The sequence below is a fragment of the Tachysurus vachellii genome, chromosome 15, assembly GCF_030014155.1.
Source record: "Tachysurus vachellii isolate PV-2020 chromosome 15, HZAU_Pvac_v1, whole genome shotgun sequence".
In the NCBI taxonomy this organism is placed as follows: Eukaryota; Metazoa; Chordata; class Actinopteri; order Siluriformes; family Bagridae; genus Tachysurus; species Tachysurus vachellii.
In genome coordinates, this window is record NC_083474.1 from 9,839,393 (window position 1) to 9,858,486 (window position 19,094).

General features: G+C 37.7%; 1 protein-coding gene across 4 annotated transcripts in view; it reads left to right on the top strand.

The window, feature by feature from the left end:
* The first annotated feature begins 10,258 nt into the window (after window positions 1-10,258).
* sez6b (seizure related 6 homolog b) overlaps window positions 10,259-19,094 on the top strand; it is a 157,330-nt gene continuing 148,494 nt past the window's right edge. For 3 of the 4 annotated variants that reach the window (XM_060887733.1, XM_060887732.1, XM_060887734.1), the window contains exon 1: window positions 10,259-10,778. In XM_060887733.1, the coding sequence (XP_060743716.1) occupies window positions 10,703-10,778 (76 nt within the window). In that variant the 5' untranslated portion in view covers window positions 10,259-10,702. The remainder of the gene's footprint in view (window positions 10,779-19,094) is intronic. The other variant, XM_060887735.1, reaches the window with a different exon arrangement.

A 19,094-nucleotide genomic window follows, 5' to 3' on the forward strand; every position in this document is an offset into this window, starting at 1 on the left:
TTTGAGTGACACTTTAGTGTGTGATTATAAACTGTTATAAACACCTGAGAGTGTTATTATGAATAATGTCCTTTCTATAGTCAGATACAGTCTGACAATTGTGAATTGATTAGGAGGTTGTTGTCCTCAAAGTCCACACATAGTTAGCTTCTCCTAGTACTAGTTGGAGTTCTTGAGATCTAATTTAGGTGTAGAGCCATGACTATGCCTTCTTGGAGATAAGTCAGTGGTACCCAACATAGCAAAAAAAACCATTTACTATCACAGCTGCCAGGATGATTTTAGGCAAATGGAAATACCCCAAAACCCCAGATCTGAAAGACTTGATTGATGAGATAATTGAAATTGCTGCATATGAGACCATGATGGGGAAAGTGCATGTGACAAAGAAAGGAAAAAAAAAACATGGATCATTTTGGGCAACATCTAAAAACGGTGTGAATGAACAGGACTGTTCTTGTTTTGTTTCATTGATGATGATTAGTGGCTGGATATATAACTGTTTGTAAAAGTGAATACTGACTAATTTGGTTAACTAAGATTTGATTTTTATATAATCAAAAGAATTGAATTACAAAAAAAGTCATTTGATGATGCTCGGTCAAGCCGAACGTGAATTTATGCAGAAATTGTAATAAATTCCACGTCGCGTTAAAAACAATTATACATAATTTAAGCGTAATATGTGCGCTGATAAAAGAATGCTTTGGACATGGATTAAGGAGAAAGGTACGTTAAAAATAAAATCTTAATTTTCACAGTTTTTCCTTTTCCACAACAAATAAGTGGAAGACTGAAGCGGGAGAACTTGTGTAACTAATTTATGAAGCTGTGGCTATAATTTTTAATTACGTATTGCTTGCTTAGATGAGTGCACTATGACAAGAATACACTGTAAAATCACTGTGCTCACATTTTCCCCATTCTGATAGTTGACATTGCTCAAGGCTTCTGACCCATATTTTATGCATTGCACTGCTACCATGTGATTGGCTCTTTAGATAATTGCTTGCACAAGTAGCTGTTACTAATTAAGTGCCTTTTTTTAAAATTCACACATTTTATTCACAAATTATTGGCAATAAAATACAATTTTGGTGAAAACTTTTGACTGGTTTTCCCAGCAGACAGACAGCCGTATGTCAAATTATTTTGCCAGTCTGCCAGCCGTATGTATCGTATGTACATTAGCACAGTATGTCTGAATACAGTAAAATAAACCAGTACAGGAAAAAAGTGTAATGATGACCAATTTGTCTTCATTGTTTGCTCAGACATATTAATGTATATTAATAATATGTTGTTGTAAATGGTGATGTATAATCTACAGTATATGGTTTTGAGTGTGTCACTCATTACTCATTGGGGCATTTAGGCAGGAATTTACCAACAGAAACTCATTAAACCTGAGGGTCTGGTAATAGCAACATGTAATCATGGAGCATAAATACTTATGAGAGCTGTTCACCTGTCAAAAATATTGTAGATTGACGGATGAGAACTGCCTATTAGTTAACTAGATCATCAACTGTTCTGTTCACATAGCATACATTTGCTGTGAAACTACATGTTAAAGAAATGACAGTTCTTGCCTGAGCAAATTCCATGCTAAGAATTGTTTTTTTTGTGTGTGTGTGTGTGTGTGTGTGTGTGTGTGTGTGTTTTCCATTTTATTCAATTTCTCATGTCCCATCTCATCTTCAGCCCTAGGACATTCTTGATTCTGTGTTTTAAAAGTAAAGCTCCTCTATGCTTTATAGATTATGATACTAGTCATTACGAAGGCTGTTGTTACTGCTTAGACATTTTATGGTGTTTCTTTGCTCTATACTGAAACATTGACGAAGGGATTTACAAAGGATGAAGGAAGAGAAGAGGGGATTGAAACAAAAGGAGAGAGGGTTGTGTCTGGCAGGCATCTTTAAAAAGGCTAAGACCAGACTTCTCTGTGTGTGCTGTGGTGTTTCGGGCCATTTGGCTAAACAGATGGCTCCCACTGATAGGAGAAGGTGTAGATCGGGTCAGCTGGTCATGCTCCCTGCTGTCCAGGCCTGTCATGGACAGATAAAGTGTGATCCTCCCAATTGGCACACTACTACAAAAAAAAAATACATTTTTTTTTTTTTTTTACAAAAAACATATTATTTAACAGGGGGGCACGGTGGCTTAGTGGTTAGCACGTTTGCCTCACACCTCCAGGGTTGGGGTTCGATTCCCGCCTCCGCCTTGTGTGTGTGGAGTTTGCATGTTCTCCCTGTGCCTCGGGGGTTTCCTCCGGGTACTCCGGTTTCCTCCCCCGGTCCAAAGACATGCATGGTAGGTTGATTGGCATCTCTGGAAAATAGTCCCTAGTGTGTGATTGTGTGAGTGAATGAGAGTGTGTGTGTGCCCTGCGATGGGTTGGCACTCCGTCCAGGGTGTATCCTGCCTTGATGCCCGATGACGCCTGAGATAGGCACAGGCTCCCCGTGACCCGAGGTAGTTCGGATAAGCGGTAGAAGATGAATGAATGAATGAATGAATATTATTTAACATCATCTTATAGCAGAGAGACATTATGATAAATGATATCAAGCATACAAGATTGTGTAAAACATTTTGTCTGTAATTACTGTATATGCCACTTTTGGTTTTGGTAATTCATTTATGACAAGGTTTAATTATTTGAATTATATTCAAGTGTTTATTTTATTTTCCCTACTTTATTTTCTAAACCTTTTTCTAACACATATTTCCTGTAATTCACAAGCATTTGATTCTTCAGGAAATTTATATAGATATATTCTGCATGTGTACGTTCATCCCTGTAGGATGCCATTATTTTTCATGCCGTTAAAGCTGTAGTTCACATGCTTCAGGATCTACGAAGCCTCTCAAGTAATCCTGTTGGACCCACATTCCAATTAGACTCGACCTCAAACACCTTCTCGCTAGGATGGATTTCTTCAGCTTTCTTCAGACCTATGACCTATCAGAGATATGTCAGCCTCTTGGAGATTTGTGCTAGTTGGTCAGTTGTGGCTTATTATTTTGTTACTACAGAGAGGAGCATTTAATTGCAAGCAGGCTTTATAATTTCGATTAAACCATTTGGCTGTTTTATAATTACATCCTACAACATAAAGGTGCTGATAACACCCAGTGCTTCCACTGAAGATAGCAAATAAAATGGGGGTGTGGGATTCAGCATCAACGTCAGCCTGTGAAAGTGTTTTAATTTAAAACATTGAACCTTCTCACACACAAAGGTGACGTGATATATGGCACATCTCTTAGGCTTTTTAAAGGAGCACTGCTGTGCTGTTAAACCACGTATAAACTGCAGTGTCAGGTGTTTTCATGAATGCTGCTTTGGAATGACATCAATAAGCGTTTGTGAGAGGAAAATGATGCTGCAACGATTTTAGAGGCAATGGGATAAAAGTGCTGTCACACCACTCCGTTAATGTTGCTGTATATGATGTGAACTCTCATCAGGGAATTGTGGTGACATGAAACTTTAAACATTTCTACTCTGTAGGACATAAAAATGGTGCAACTAAGCCATAAAGTCAATATTTTTACTTGCTTTTAAACTAGCTTAAAAATAAAATAGACTTAAAATACTTAATGGACGTAAAATAAATTAATATATAAAAAATAAAAATGAATAGTTTATTCTGTTCTTCATGTGTAGACATTTTCTTAATATCTTAAGTGTGAGCTTTTTTATTTAGCCAGATCAAGTATATCCTTAACCTACCTAATATAACAGCATTTTTGGGCACCTATTAAAGTACTAGGTGAATACTGAGGCTGGGACTCCTGCAGATAAGCAAATAAACATCATTCCAGTATTTTATTAGCCGTACAATCCTTACTGTAATTTATACTCAGTGGAAGTGCTCATTTGTGGTTAAATCCTCTAGAGCAATTCTATATCTTTGTATTGTAGCAACAAGCTCAACTGTATCATCTGTTACAAGGTGCAAATGAGTCCCCAAGTCAGTGTTTTCACCATGTGGAAAGAATTTTTTGTTATAATGAAGGGATTTTTATTTGTGGTATTAATCCTTCCCTAAAAACAACTCCATAAATTACATCTACAAGTGTCCTTAATTGTTGGAATTTAAATGGCTGATGCAATATAAGTAGAAAAACAGATTTCCATTGGAAAGGTCGTGCTTCAAAATAACAGCAGGCCGTCAGCCTTCAGTGCACTTTCTTGTTGTTTACTTGGCATTTTATTTTAACCACTTTATTCCTTTTCATGTTTAAATAGGAATTCAACCTTATAAATATACAAAATGTCCATACTGAATGTACATGATGTTGGTGTCAAGCGTTGTCTGATGAATAACTTAACCTCTGTGAATAACAGTAGCTGTTTACAGGTGACTGCTCTTCAGTGTGGAATTGCGGAAAAGGGAAATGTTTGATTTAGATTGTTTAACAAAGTCTGTCGAGAAATTTCCCTGCTCTCACAGTCTCACAGTAATTGTCATAGCCAGCTGTTAGTCTCCAATTTGTCTCTTCACTAAAATTTATGTAGGGGAGTTTGTTTTTGTATGAATGTGTTTATGAGTGTGATACAGCAGAAAGCAAACTGAATATCCCAATTATATGCAGTCAGTATCTGGAAAACTGGAATGGTTTAATATTATCAGGAAAAACAAGAAGAAGAAGACTTTCACAATTTTTCATACTGTAAGCAGCTTCTGCAGTCCTTGAATTATTTTGTAGATAAAATGAAAAGAGAGCGATGGTTTAAAAATCCTATTGAATCCTATTGAAAGAAAACTTTTCCATAATGAAGTCTGAGCATGCTCTTTTTATTTGCAGTTATACAGTATGTTTTGGTCGTATCCAGTGCAATAGGTTTGGAGAAAAAAAACAACATTCAATATCATCATCCTCAAAGCAAAGCATCAAAAAAACTATGCTGTGGAAATCTTAATATCTTCTCTCGCCCTAGATGTCTCTGGCATGATAGAGGCATATCTAGGTTTTGTGATTTGTATAGATCTAAGAAGCAACAGTGCTGTTTTCTACCAAATAACCATACATTTATACGGTTTACAGGTCTGTGATGAAATTTATTTGAGCTATTTCCAGGTTAACAAAGAATATTGTTACATCTAATCAGAATGTTGTTCATGTATTCATTCAGTGTTGGCAGTGACATTAGCTTGATCATTTTAAGTAGCAGTAAATAAAAGTGTAACACTGAATCAAAACAGGCTATTCATTGTGAGTACAGGGAAATCAATACCACATCTACCCCTTCCTAAACGATATAAGACATTTAAACATTTAAGCTTTGTACAAGACAGATTTAATTTATGAATATATGCTAGGGTCCAAAGGTCTGAGTTGGTTTTTTTTTTTTTCAAATAAATCTGATTTGAAAAATTGAAATATTCAAAACAAAGAAAGTAAATGTTCAACATTTTGAATGTTTAATATTCAAGATTTTGCACTGGTTCTAGGTACCCAAATGTAAGATCATTTTATATTCACCTTGGTTACTGCTTTTACAAAAGGCCAGATTTTCATCATGTCTAATCTCTTTTACTGAAGCATGTGTTCAGACAACATTAGTGGATTTGATCTAAAATGGATCATAAGATTATAAGGGCATGAGATCACATTGCCATTACAGCAAAAAAGAGATATACCGAATACTAAGAAACTTTGTTAATGAGATTGTTGTATTAAATGAGAGAAGAATACAAAATAGAAGCATTTTTACTAGTGCTCTCAGACTTCTGGACCCCACAGATTTCTGAACAGATTTCCCTTTCATTATGTTTTTTTTTTTCATTAAATTCTGTACATTATTTTATAGATGATGCCCATATGCTTTGAGAATCTGAGGACAGATTAAGTGTTCAGAGCCATTAACAGCTGCTTGACTCACACTGGGTGCAGGTTCTAATGTGGCTTCTGGTCATAGATTCAAACGATATTTTATTTTTCAAGAGCTTTACATTCTACACAGCAAACTGCAAAGGACATTTGGATTCATGCAAACAGGGCTGCTTTTGGGAATACCTGAGATTTTACGCTTTCATGAATTGTACATTTCTGCTTGACAAAGCAAGTTAGAAATTACAGTGTTTGTGTGAAACAAATGAGTTTTGTGCACAGAAATGGCAAGTTCAGTGATTTCTTCCATTATTTCAGTTTCAACACGTTTCCCTCCTTGCATAAACCCAGTAAAAAAAAACAGAGAAATGCCATAAGACACTTATTCTTTGGGGCAGATGTCATCACAGTGCACAGCTTTCTGTTGTTCCTGAGTTAAAGGATTTCTGCTTGTCCTTGCATTTATCTGTAGCCGAGCACCTGGAGAGACGGTTTTGCAAATCTCTAACTGTGGTAGGAGAATGGGTTGGTGAGGCTGTGGTCATATCTGGTCAATGTGCAGATTTAGCGGAATAGAGAGATGAAGGGGAAACAAGTCAGACATTTTACACTGGAACAAATAGTGCAGAATTTGGTGTAATGGAATGTCTCATGTATAGGGCACAGAAATGAACTGTTAAGCAATAGAGTAATGGAGAGCATTGACGTGAAGGGTTAAACTTTTGGGTTAAACGGCATTATTTATTTTGCCTTTGCATTGTGTTCTTGGAACACGTTCGGTGTAATGTGACTGAATAAACGCTATACATGTGTTTTTTATACAACATTCTTTTTATTTACTAAATCACAAATTTTACTGAAGAAATAATGATTACATAACTAACTCTCAAATATTATATTAGTTTATGAAAAGCAGGCGTAATGAGCTCTACTTCTATAATCAAAAGGAAACCGTCTGACCTATAATATACAGTACTGTATACTGTTCGTCTCTGTAGAACATGACCTAATTTTGTCACGTACGCGGGATAAAAACGGACCCAAATGCAGGACAGCTAAACAAAACAGGGTTTATTAACTTTAAAAAACACGAAACAGGACAAAGACAAACCAGACGAAGACAACAGAGGATTCCGCGCTGCACAAGGCAACGCGGCTCAACTAAACAATACAAATAATTAACAGACATGAGGGACAGGTGTGCAGAGGCGGGGAGGAAAAGACAAGTGCGGGGCAGACACGTGAACACCGAACATAAACAAAAAGGCACATGGCCAAAGTCCGGGCAGAGTCCTGACAAATTTACAGTATGTTGCAATAGTTTTTGCTTGCTAGTCAATTTCATGGCTTTGCCAATTGACCTGGTAAGGAGAAGTACCTGATTTTGCAGTGGTGGTGATCTACTCTGGGTGCACAGAAGAGATGAATTCAGGGTTGAGAGTCTTTAAACAGCTCAGCAAAACTTCTGGCTTTTATTAGGACAAGCAGCAGGGTAGTATTGAAAATGAAGGGTCAAGTTCCGAAAGAGCACACTGCTCATTTCGAAATAAGGTGATAGGGAAAGAAAATGAGAGTGGAGAAACCTGTATCTTAATTTCTTTCATCTTAGGTTACTTGCAGTTTGAATTCATTTAAAGAGCACTTGATCACAGAGTGCATGTCTAGTCGAACAAGAACTGCTGCCTTGCCTTGATGAGACTTGATTGAATATGCCTAGACCTGATGAGAGTTGAGAATACATTTAATATTACTGAGAGAGAGAGAGAGAGAGAGAGAGAGAGGTAGTGCCTTGGCTATTTGATGTAATGTACAAAAGTGTAGTGGCAAGAACTGAAATACAGATTTCATTACTGCTGATTGGTGAGTGTATTCCTCACTATCGCTAGGTGATGAAAGTGTGAAGGAATCTGCGCAATTATACACATACTATAGGCTGAAGAAGACTGAATCTCTGGTATAATTACAAAACTGGAAATATTTCGTTTTATCTTCCTCCGCTAGAACTAAGATGCTTTTTGGATAGTTAGTGCTTTAAACAAATATAGAGGAAATAAACAAATTGCTGTTTTCTTAAGAGTTATTGAAAGTAATCTTGAGTAAAAGTGCCAGTTCATCAGGTTAGAACTCATATACTAGTCATAAACTAGAATTTTTAAGGTGCTCAAATCTAAATGACAGAAAATCACAGCAGCAGAATCAATAGCATAACATGTGCATGAAATATAGGTTGTTATTCACCAAGGTAATTTAAACACATAAATATATCAGTTCACAAGCTGAAATGATGAAATATTACTCTTATCTAATGGCCTTCAACTCGTGTAGGGGTTTTATGCTTTATTCAGAATTACCGGTTGTGTTTAAAACTGTATCCTGGTGTCATCCCTCAATTTAACACCTTTAAGAAGAACCATTGCTGTATGTGTCAATTAAATGCTTTTCATTCACACCATTTTATTGTGCCTATATACCAACAGACTAATTTCCTTTGTGACTTTCATCTCTCTTATTGACAGGTTTACTTGATTTGATTTACACACAAAAAGATCAGGCTCAGTTACTGCAGTTCCGTTTTCTGATCTACCTTGTCTTTATCTGAGTCTGAGTAAATCTGGATTTTGATACCAGTGTAGCCTACTTATCCCAGTGAGCTGATACTGTCCCGGAGGCACATTCGGTAATACCTCCTGTATGAGCAGAGAGTTCAGTCTGCCCTACAGCAGAGTAAGTCATTTTCTTAACCTGCAAACATGTACATTCACACACACACACACACACACACACACACACACACACACACACACACACACACACACACACACACACACACACACACACACACACACACACACACACAGTGATCATGCACAAATACCCAGAAATGTGTGAGCTGAGCTAAAGCTGGCATGAATAGGTGTTAGGTTACTAAGGACTGAATATTTCTCTCTCTCTCTCTCTCTCTCTCTCATATATATATATATATATATATATATATATATATATATATATATATATATATATGTGTGTGTGTGTGTGTGTGTGTGTGTGTGTGTGTGTGTGTGCGCGTGTGTATGTGTGTGTATGTGTGCCTGCGTGTGTGTGTGTGTATGTGTATAAAATTTATATTATGTCTTCATACAATTAAATTTAAATGAAAAGACAAGTGAAATATGGTGCTAGTGGTATGGGTTGGTATGGACCCCATAGCTACATGAGGTGCAAATAGTGACTGTGTATGACACAATCACTGCATGACTAATTTTAAGTGATTCATTTTTTCTGGCCCATGTCTCAGAAAAATACCGAACATGACATTTCATTTGATTTGTGATTCATCTGATATAACAGATTAGTCCTACTGATGTGATGGTGGCAGAGATGAATAGAGCAGGTATGTCATACCCATTCAAACTGAAGTGATGTGTCCCCTCACATTGTGCTCTGTCGGTCATTTGATTAAAATTGAATTAAATCAATTGTCATCTAAATTCATTAGCAGTGGGACAATGGCATAATTGTGGCACAAGGTGAAAGCTGACACACTGGCAGCTGCCAATGAAATAAGCTTTTCCATCTTAACTAAGAATCTCACAAAACCACCTCTAAGTGATCTATTTATTATGCAACACCTACAGACACCAACACCAGCATCATATTGATTGAAACTCATATTGATATTTTGACCAAATCCTCAGAGTATTAGGAAATATAGAATTACAAAGCCAGCTAATATCTTTATATGGTCCTTTATTTTGCAAATCAAATATTCAGCAAATGCAACTTATCAAATGTATTTTACTTAAGTGCTTATTAATAGATAGTAAGCTTAACTGATGGCTCACTTGAATTGAATGTGTATATTTCAAGTCTGAATAACAAAAATTATATATATATATATATATATATATATATATATATATATATATATATATATATATATATATATATATATATATATATATATAGGACAATGGAAATTTTATATACTTTTATCACAATATGTGTGTGTATATATAAATATAATATAAGGACAATGGGAATTTTAGGATTTAAAAATCAATGTGGCTCTAATAAATATCCAATTTTGTACATATATAAATAGTATCTAACAATTAAGTAATAAATCTGTCCTGAGTGCGTGACTTTATGTTCCATGTAAAGTGGTCACCTGCTGCAAAAATGTGACAGCTCAAGTAGCCTAGTAAACAACGAAAACCGCGCATGCGCCGTTGCCAATAACATTGTATGCTAAAAAGGTTATGTTAAAATTGCAGGTCCTTCGATGTCTCTCAAGTATCATATGTGCTAAATAATATTTACAATTGACCAAGGACCATTCATACAGTGTAGTAAGTCACATACAGCAGGGTCTGAAGCTTTGGTAATGCAGAATAAAACCATTTGGCTATAGTTGGTATGTGGCGTTGTGGAGCCCGTGAGCGCGTACAGTACAGTGCAGTACTGGAGGCGCGTAAACGAGGGCACTATTAGATTATGTACGGTACGAAGTTGGCGCGCGGCTGAAGCCGTTCCGCTTCCCAACGCTAGGAGCCCAAACGCGGCGGCGCGCAGCCTCAAAGCGACCAAAGCGGCTTAGTGCGCGCACACATTTAATCATTCCTACTGCTTCTACTTTTATTATAGTTGAAAGATCCGAGCAGATTAGAGCTCAGCTTGACAGCTCGGAGGTCCCACTGCGAGGGTGTGTGTGTGTGTGCGTGCGTGTGTCTGTGCGTGTATGTGTGTGTTTGGGGTTTTTTTTTGGGGGGGAAAAAGAGCAGCGCCTGTTTATTTCAGCAAAGTGTTTTAACACGAGGACGCATCGCTCCGTCCTCTGGAACAAGGAGACCAGAGAATGAAGGCAGCGGCGGGGTTTTACACACCGAAGATGCTGCTCCTGATCACGGTACTGATGATCGCACCGGGAAAAGGTAAGACTCGAAACATCACATCATTTAGGAGCGCAGATGTTACCTGCTATCTGTCCTGTCACAGCCAGAGGTGTACACGATCGGCTGGAGAGTGTGATGGAGACAAGACAAAAGATCACTAGGTTTTAGCACGTGTTTTATTTGCAATGACATTCCAAGATAGAAAGAGAAAGAGTCCAAGACATGCCGACACACACACACACACACACACACACACGCACGCACACGCACACGCATTGTAATAAAAGTATAACATGACAACATAACATATAAGTGATGAAAGGTTCATGAGAAAAGATTATCACACACACACACACACACACACACACACACACACACACACACACGACAACATAACATATAAGTGATGAAAGGTTCATGAGAAAAGAGTATCATACACACACACACACACACGACAACATAACATAAGTGATGAAAGGTTCATGAGAAAAGATTATCACACACACGCACACACGTATTGTGATAAAAGTATAACATGACAACATAACATATAAGTGATGAAAGGTTAATGAGAAAAGATTATCACACACACACACACACACACACACACACACACACACGACAACATAACATATAAGTGATGAAAGGTTCATGAGAAAAGATTATCACACACACACACACACACACACACACGTATTGTGATAAAAGTATAAGATGACAACATAACATATAAGTGATGAAAGGTTCATGAGAAAAGATTATCACACACACACACACACACACACACACACGACAACATAACATATAAGTGATGAAAGGTTCATGAGAAAAGAGTATCACACACACACACACACACACACACACACACACGACAACATAACATAAGTGATGAAAGGTTCATGAGAAAAGATTATCACACACACGCACACACGTATTGTGATAAAAGTATAACATGACAACATAACATATAAGTGATGAAAGGTTAATGAGAAAAGATTATCACACACACACACACACACACACACACACACACACACACGACAACATAACATATGTGATGAAAGGTTCATGAGAAAAGATTATCACACACACACACACACACACACACACGTATTGTGATAAAAGTATAAGATGACAACATAACATATAAGTGATGAAAGGTTCATGAGAAAAGATTATCACACACACACACACACACACACACACACAGAAAACCCTGCACAGCTCTATATTTCATGTCGTTTTGACTTTCTTAATTGTAATTAGTCAGTGTTGGTTTTATTTGCCCTTTATTTATTTTCATAGCCGAAAAACTTGTTACAGGTTCTCGTGAGCTCAGCTGTGTTCTGGTCCCAAAAGTTTTTCCAGCATCTTTTGTAACATTTTTTTGTTTTTAATGATAATGAAATGTCAAATACATTCAACAGGCTTTGGCAGATTCAATATGTCGTATTAAAAGATTAATTACTCAGCATAAATTAGGAGAACTGACTTGAACTTTATTATATACACTTCATTAAGTTTTTCTCATAGATTGTTCTGATCTAAGTAGTGAATGTTTATCAGCTATAAATTTTGAATGGATTGTATTATATTCAAAGGATGTATGCAAAATCATTATAAATAAATATGCTGCAAATTATACTATATCACACACACACACACACACACACACACACACACACACAAACATATATATGCAATATATATAATTTAACCTAATAGCTGTCATTCTGATTGATCTTCTATTGTATATAGAAAAGTAATTATTTATACTTAAACTTGCAAGGTAGAAAAATGACTGAATGAAAGGAACTCGGATCCTCTAATGTGTACTGCATATTTTTATGGCACGTCCTATAGCATCAAACTGAAAATCATTCATACTGAGCAAAACATTGCATGCAATGGTGTTATTGTGTTTAAGAGAAAAATATACAAACCTTTATCATAAAAGAAATTTCTTTGGTAAGGTTTTCAATTTGTTAAAGGATACAGTTTGTTTGCTTGTGCTGTTCCTCTACGTAAACTTGCCTCGGGCAAGATAAAACCTATGCTTTTTTAAGGTTGTCTTAACAGATCAGTTGTGACATTGGTGTATATGTGGAGTGAAGCAAAAGAAGCTGGATAACCCATTTATAATATTTTACACTGATCAGTCACCTTCATTGTGGTGCACATCGGCTTCAGGCACTCTACCTCCCTCTTACCTTGAAAAGCACTCCAACTAATGCACCATCAATCCTTACCTTACCGTGAGAGGCAGCTAAAAGCAAGACCCACCTAAAACAAATGGATGACACTGGGGATAACATCATAATTTTAAAACAACAGGCAAAGGTCAATAGGGTGATTTTCCTGGATCCAGTGTACATACAGTTCCAGAAGTGGCACAGGTTTAAGCATGGAGTATGTAACATACTGTACACCGAGTACCTGACTGTCGGGGGCTCTTGTCTCTTCCTAGAAGTGAGCAAGTCTACAGCACTTCTAGTGGAGCTCTCCCCAGGGTTTTGCTGTGATTATAGGAGTGTCAGAAGAGGTTGACACATCGCTTCCCGCTGGTATTGGCCAGATCCTGTCTCTGATGCTGACCGTTCCTACTGAGAGCAGCCCTGCGGAGGTTAAGCTATTAGCCCCAGCACCAGGTGGTGCCCTGGTCACATCAGCCTCTATCAGCCCTCACGGCTGCCCTGCTTGTCAGTTCTTTCATTCTACCATCAATTCATCAATGCCCATGTCTCCTTTGGCGAAAGAGGTTATGCCAGACTCAATGTGTGAAACAGCTGCCCCTTTCTACCCTACAATACACCTTGATACAATGGACATTACAGTTTGCCTGTAAAGTCTGTGATTTTGTATCCTTGATTAAAGCTGAGATTAATAATTGAGCCACTGTGCTTCATGACCTCCCACTATGACCATGTGCAATCCTGAATGACATCCTGCTCGCCTGTATCTTTACATTTATGTAATATCAGCATAACCACACCTTCTCTCTCATAAAATAGAGTGAAACTAATAATATATAATACTTGCCTTCAATTGACTCCAAACACTTTGTATCTCTACAAATAAATAGACTAGAACTTGTACCTGTTTTGGACTTATTAATGTTAAGAACAAATTTTCATTAAAGGGGACTTTACGATCCACACGGTACCATAGTAGATGTCCGTCTCCATGTTTGCCTGGGTGCTGTGGGTGATAAGGTCTTAAATGCATTTAAATCCATTGAAAGTTCTCTTGTGGATAATCTCTGAAAATGTCTCAATGATCAAGTACTCTGTCAGACATCAGGAGACTACATTAAAGAGAAAAAAACATGCACAGAGCCACAGGGGAGAGGTGAGCTAAGTGCATTTTTTCTTCTTTTTGAGCAATGTGTTTTGTTTTAAATAGATATTGGCTGTGGGTTGATAAAACCTTGATGATGCACAGGATCTAGTTATACAGCGCATTGTAAAAGCTCCTCTCTACCTTTTCCAGTCTAGCCTGCATATCTGCACTTGACCTGGTTATGCCATAGCCTGTATTTTCTTCCAATTATTTAGGATGTTATAGTCTCATGTGGCTCTGCACACACACACACACACACACGCACACACACACACACTGTAAAATGAAGATTATTATGAAATGTGGTAGAAATCATGGGTCAGGGTGCGGGGTTACTTTATGTGCTCCCTCTTCTCCCTCTATAAGTCAGCTACCTTAATACCCTAAATCACACTTATAGCACAGTATAACGTTCTACAGTTCAGTTTATAGCTCTGCACTGTTGAATTCAGGAATCTGTTGATTCATTTCTATAGTAACATCATACACAGGTTCTCCACATAAATGAAAAAAAAAAGGATGTGTATTGAGGTTATTATTTCAGTACTGTGTAACAGTCAGAGAGAAAGCTGTAAATCTATGTTTTTGGACAGATCTACATTAATGTTTATGTTTTATAAATAACTGTTTATTGTTGTTATAATGTGTTCTCACGTGTTGCACGGCATTAAATGCAACTATTAATGGATAAAAACATATGGTGTGATAAACATTAAAAAAAGAAAATATTTTTAGAGTCGGCAAATTTCTGTGCTATAAGAGGAGTGAGATGTGCAGTCACTGGAAAATAATCAGCTTAAGGGTTGAGACAGAAATTCTACATTGCATTGTGGTGGACATTATTTGTTTTAACGACACGTACCATCCTGTTTTATTCCTTGTGTTTGATTGAGCCAGGGCTTAATTTTACAGCGCAATGACTTCACTAGTATTACAAAGTAAATGAGATTCCTTTATAATGGCAATTAAATTTTAGTTTGTGATCAGCACTAATTGTACGTTCTGTATGAAGATATTTTTGAGTTTCTATTACCTATAGTATGCCTTTGCCCCAAACATCAAGTTTATATTTGCCTTGGGTAAATAATGGCTTATAAGTAAATCGGGACTCTAGATCCTAATAATAGTTTCACAAGAGAGGCCATGTGAAAGACACACTCACGCCATATTGTCCCTCTGACTATACTTTCTGTCTTATGCAGAACAAAAGCAGTTTGCTGATTTGCTGATTTATTTCTATCTATCTATCTATCTATCTATCTATCTATCTATCTATCTATCTATCTATCTATCTATCTATCTATCTATCTATCTATCTATCCATCCATCCATCCATCCATCCATCCATCCATCCATCTACAGTACCTACCTACCTACCTACCTATTTCCTCCAAGATCACTAAAGTATCTACAGTATGTATCTATCTGTCCATATTCAGACAGAAAGGATAGTCAGAGGGACAAAAAATGAAGGGAGCATGTCCTCTTTCTCATGGTCACGAAGAGTGTTATTTAGATGCGTCCAAAAAAAACATTGCCACCCACATGAGTGAGTGATCATTGGTGAAAAGAGACTGTACTTGTAGCAATACAACAGTCAGGCTTCACCTGTTCACCTCCAGTGTCAGAGAGTGCAGGTATAAACAGGATGTACCTGAGAAAATGGCATTTAAGTTTAGTCATGGTAAAGCTGTCTTTTCTAATATAATTCTGTGATCATAAGTTCTTACCTTATAATTTGCCCTGATTGAAAATGCATGTGTTTTTCTGTATTCCAGCAGGCTAATCAAGCACTATTCAGAGCATGTATACCTTGCTAATTGTTTTGAACAGCCTCTTTTTAACTGGCTCATTTGGAAATGAGTGTTATTGTAACACCCCTAAGATGAAAGCGACACTCGTGGTTACACTCCTGCACATTATACAGTAACTATAACCAGATCCAGTTGTATATGTTTTTTATTTTAGCTGTTTTCCATCACTATGTTATTTTACTCCTGCTGTATTTGTGCTCATCACAGAATTTAACCATCAGTATGTATATATTCTTCTTACTCATTCAGTGGTATTTGTGAAGCAGTAAGAGTCTGTGCTCTGACAAGCAGCACACTTTATTTGGCGTTTCTGATTATGCCACATACAGTAGTTATAGTTTTATTGAACTGACAGATGGTCACATGGTTGTCTCAGTCCAGCTGGGCCTGAGTATTGATGTCTATTCTCATAACCACGGTGTTGCTGATTACAGCCAGATCTGCTCTTTGTGCCAATTCATTTCGCCGAGGTGGACATCCGTGGAGGTTGGCATCCTTTTGTCCTGTTAGCACTCTGTGACTCACAACACTTTAAAATACAAGCTTTCATTCCACTTTTATGGAGAAGAGGTGGCAGTGATAGAAATAGAAAAGAGTGTTGTTGGAGGTATTTATCACAAATCAATGAGGCAATCTCCCTCGATAGCAGCTGCTCCCCATCACACGATTCCTCTGGCTATCTCCATTTGGCTTGGGCTGGTAATCCATACTGCTCATAAATCCTGCAGGCCTTTTGCGTAGAGTTCAGGTCTTACTGTCAGCCATAAAGAATGAAAGGATGGAAGGGGCCCTATGCCTCGCTTCACTGGGTATGATATCGTGGATTCATAATGCACAGAGTGCCTCCACTTCACCCTCCCCTCACTCGTGACCAATCATTCTGACACCAATGAGCTCTCCACACAGGGGCTACAAAACGGAGCCTGTGGTGAGGAAGAGAAATCAAAGTAAAAAAAGAAGCTGTAACTATTAAACAGTAAACCGCTATGTAAATTGGAGACAGTGGCATTGTGCTGCTTTTAATGATCCCTGAGAGATTGCTTTCACTTTATCAACCTGATCCTCAATCCCTTGCAGCAGACATTGTGTCTTGCACATCTACTAGGCATGCCTCCGTATTGATCGGTCAGCCAGAGAAGAGCAAACATTAGTGCAACATATCAGCTGCCCCTTGCCTCTCCTGGACTGGCAGGCTGAATACACCTGGCTAATTGGGCCTGGTGTGTGTGGGGTATTCAGAGTCCCGAGTTTTCTGCCGTGATTAAGCATCAGACAGCCCATTTTTTCTTCTTGCTGTTTGAAATGCCAACTTCCATCTAGAAGCTGCTTCATCTCAAGCAAAAGCCTGATACGGTTCAGCACTAAGAGATGCTGTGGGTAATCACCTCAGGAACATGTTTGGTTTACAGAAGCAGATCCTCGTTGTTTAAGATGACCAATGCGTTTTCTTCACCGATAACAGAGGATATTTTTAGCCAGAATTCTGGTGGCAGTGAAGCATAAACGTATTACATAATAATCTGAATTTCTGTTCGAGTTTTCCATTGTTTCAGAATTGGCCTACTCTTATATTGTCAATACAATAAATGTTTAAACTAAATTTATATAAATGCTTTTAATGATATTGAAATCTAGTGAGCCCACAGAACTAGCAATATATAAAACCAGGGCAGTAAGTAATATCCCTGGTGCTGGAATACGCACTCCCTGCACATGAGTGTTTCCCTTGTGCTAACATATCCACATCGACCTATAAATTACTTACTAATTATATAATTACTTCAATCACACGTGTTAGAATGAGGAAAACAGAACAGAATATTTAAATCGGCCGTAATCCAGGACGAAGGTTTTGGCAAACGCTACTCTAGGAGAAGAAATTCCAAGCATTTTGAGCTATTAAAATTATTCAGCCCTTTCTCACATATGAATTCTCTTGGGCTCTCAATCCCTGCACACAAAGCTGTCAAAGATATTCATCTAAACACATATTACTTTCATGAAAACATTCTTTATGTTTTGCTGCATATGGAATTCCCATGCCATTTATTTGGTTTGATATTCCGGCCTCAGGATAAGCATATTCAGTATGCAGAAGAGCTGTGGAGTAAAAGCTTCATACTTTTAAAAGATGCAATGCATATTATTAGGGGCACTCTAAGACTCACATCTTCATGCAGATGAAAGCTGCCTTTATGAGGCCCACAGTGACATTGGAGCTGTAAACGATTTGCTTAAAGGTGAGCTGTGGGTTTGCCAGAGCTGTTGCTAATGAACTGAGTGCGTGAGAGCGATGCGGGTGTTGTCAGTTCCCTATGTGCCACAGATAGCACTGTAATAAAGATGAATAATGCAGATTCGGGGTGCTGGCATGAGGTACCTCCGGCAAGAGTCGACCTGCTCGTTATTTACTTTTACACAGTTGTCAAGGGGGATGGCATGCAGCGCTCAGCAGCAAATAGATGGACCAGAGAACTCGGAGACGGTAAAATAAGACAAATGTGGCTATAAGGTTTCAGCATTAATCACAATAAAACCATTACCTTTCTTCAAACATAGATCAATGACAAGGTGGGAACGCTGGAGTAGTCAACTCTCTCTGGGAGGCCATAGCTGTTTTGCACAGATGTAAGCTCCAGTATTGAATAGCTAAAATGTAGAATCATTTGTGGAATATAATTATTTTAATAATACCCGCTATATTACTTCACCAGCCAATTACATGTCCTTAGGGGAAAAAAGATTACAGGAAGCTTTATGTCTTTGAACAGTAAATAGCAGACGATTTCATTCAGAATAGCAAGGCCTTTCTTCAGTTGAAGTTGACTGGTGTTAATTGCCTCTTAGTAAGGACACATTATCAGGCAGAGGTCTATAACAGAGCAGATGTGGTGCTTCAAATGAGCTTGAACTGTACGACCACCTGCAGCAGAGCTGTTTCTGTAGCCTCTGTCGGCTACTTCACTCAACGAGACAAAAGCGCACTCTACTGAAATGAAAACAGTTCATGGACTAAATGATCAGTTATATTAACAATACTGTAAATTCAATTCCATTCCAACCCTGACGTTTATTACTGTCCAATAACAGAATGTACTGATTTATTCTGCACACACCATAGAAATTATTATTAATAAAAATCAGCCATTAATTGTAATATCAGTCCCAGGTACTGTACAGCTGTGCAAAACAAAAAAGAGAG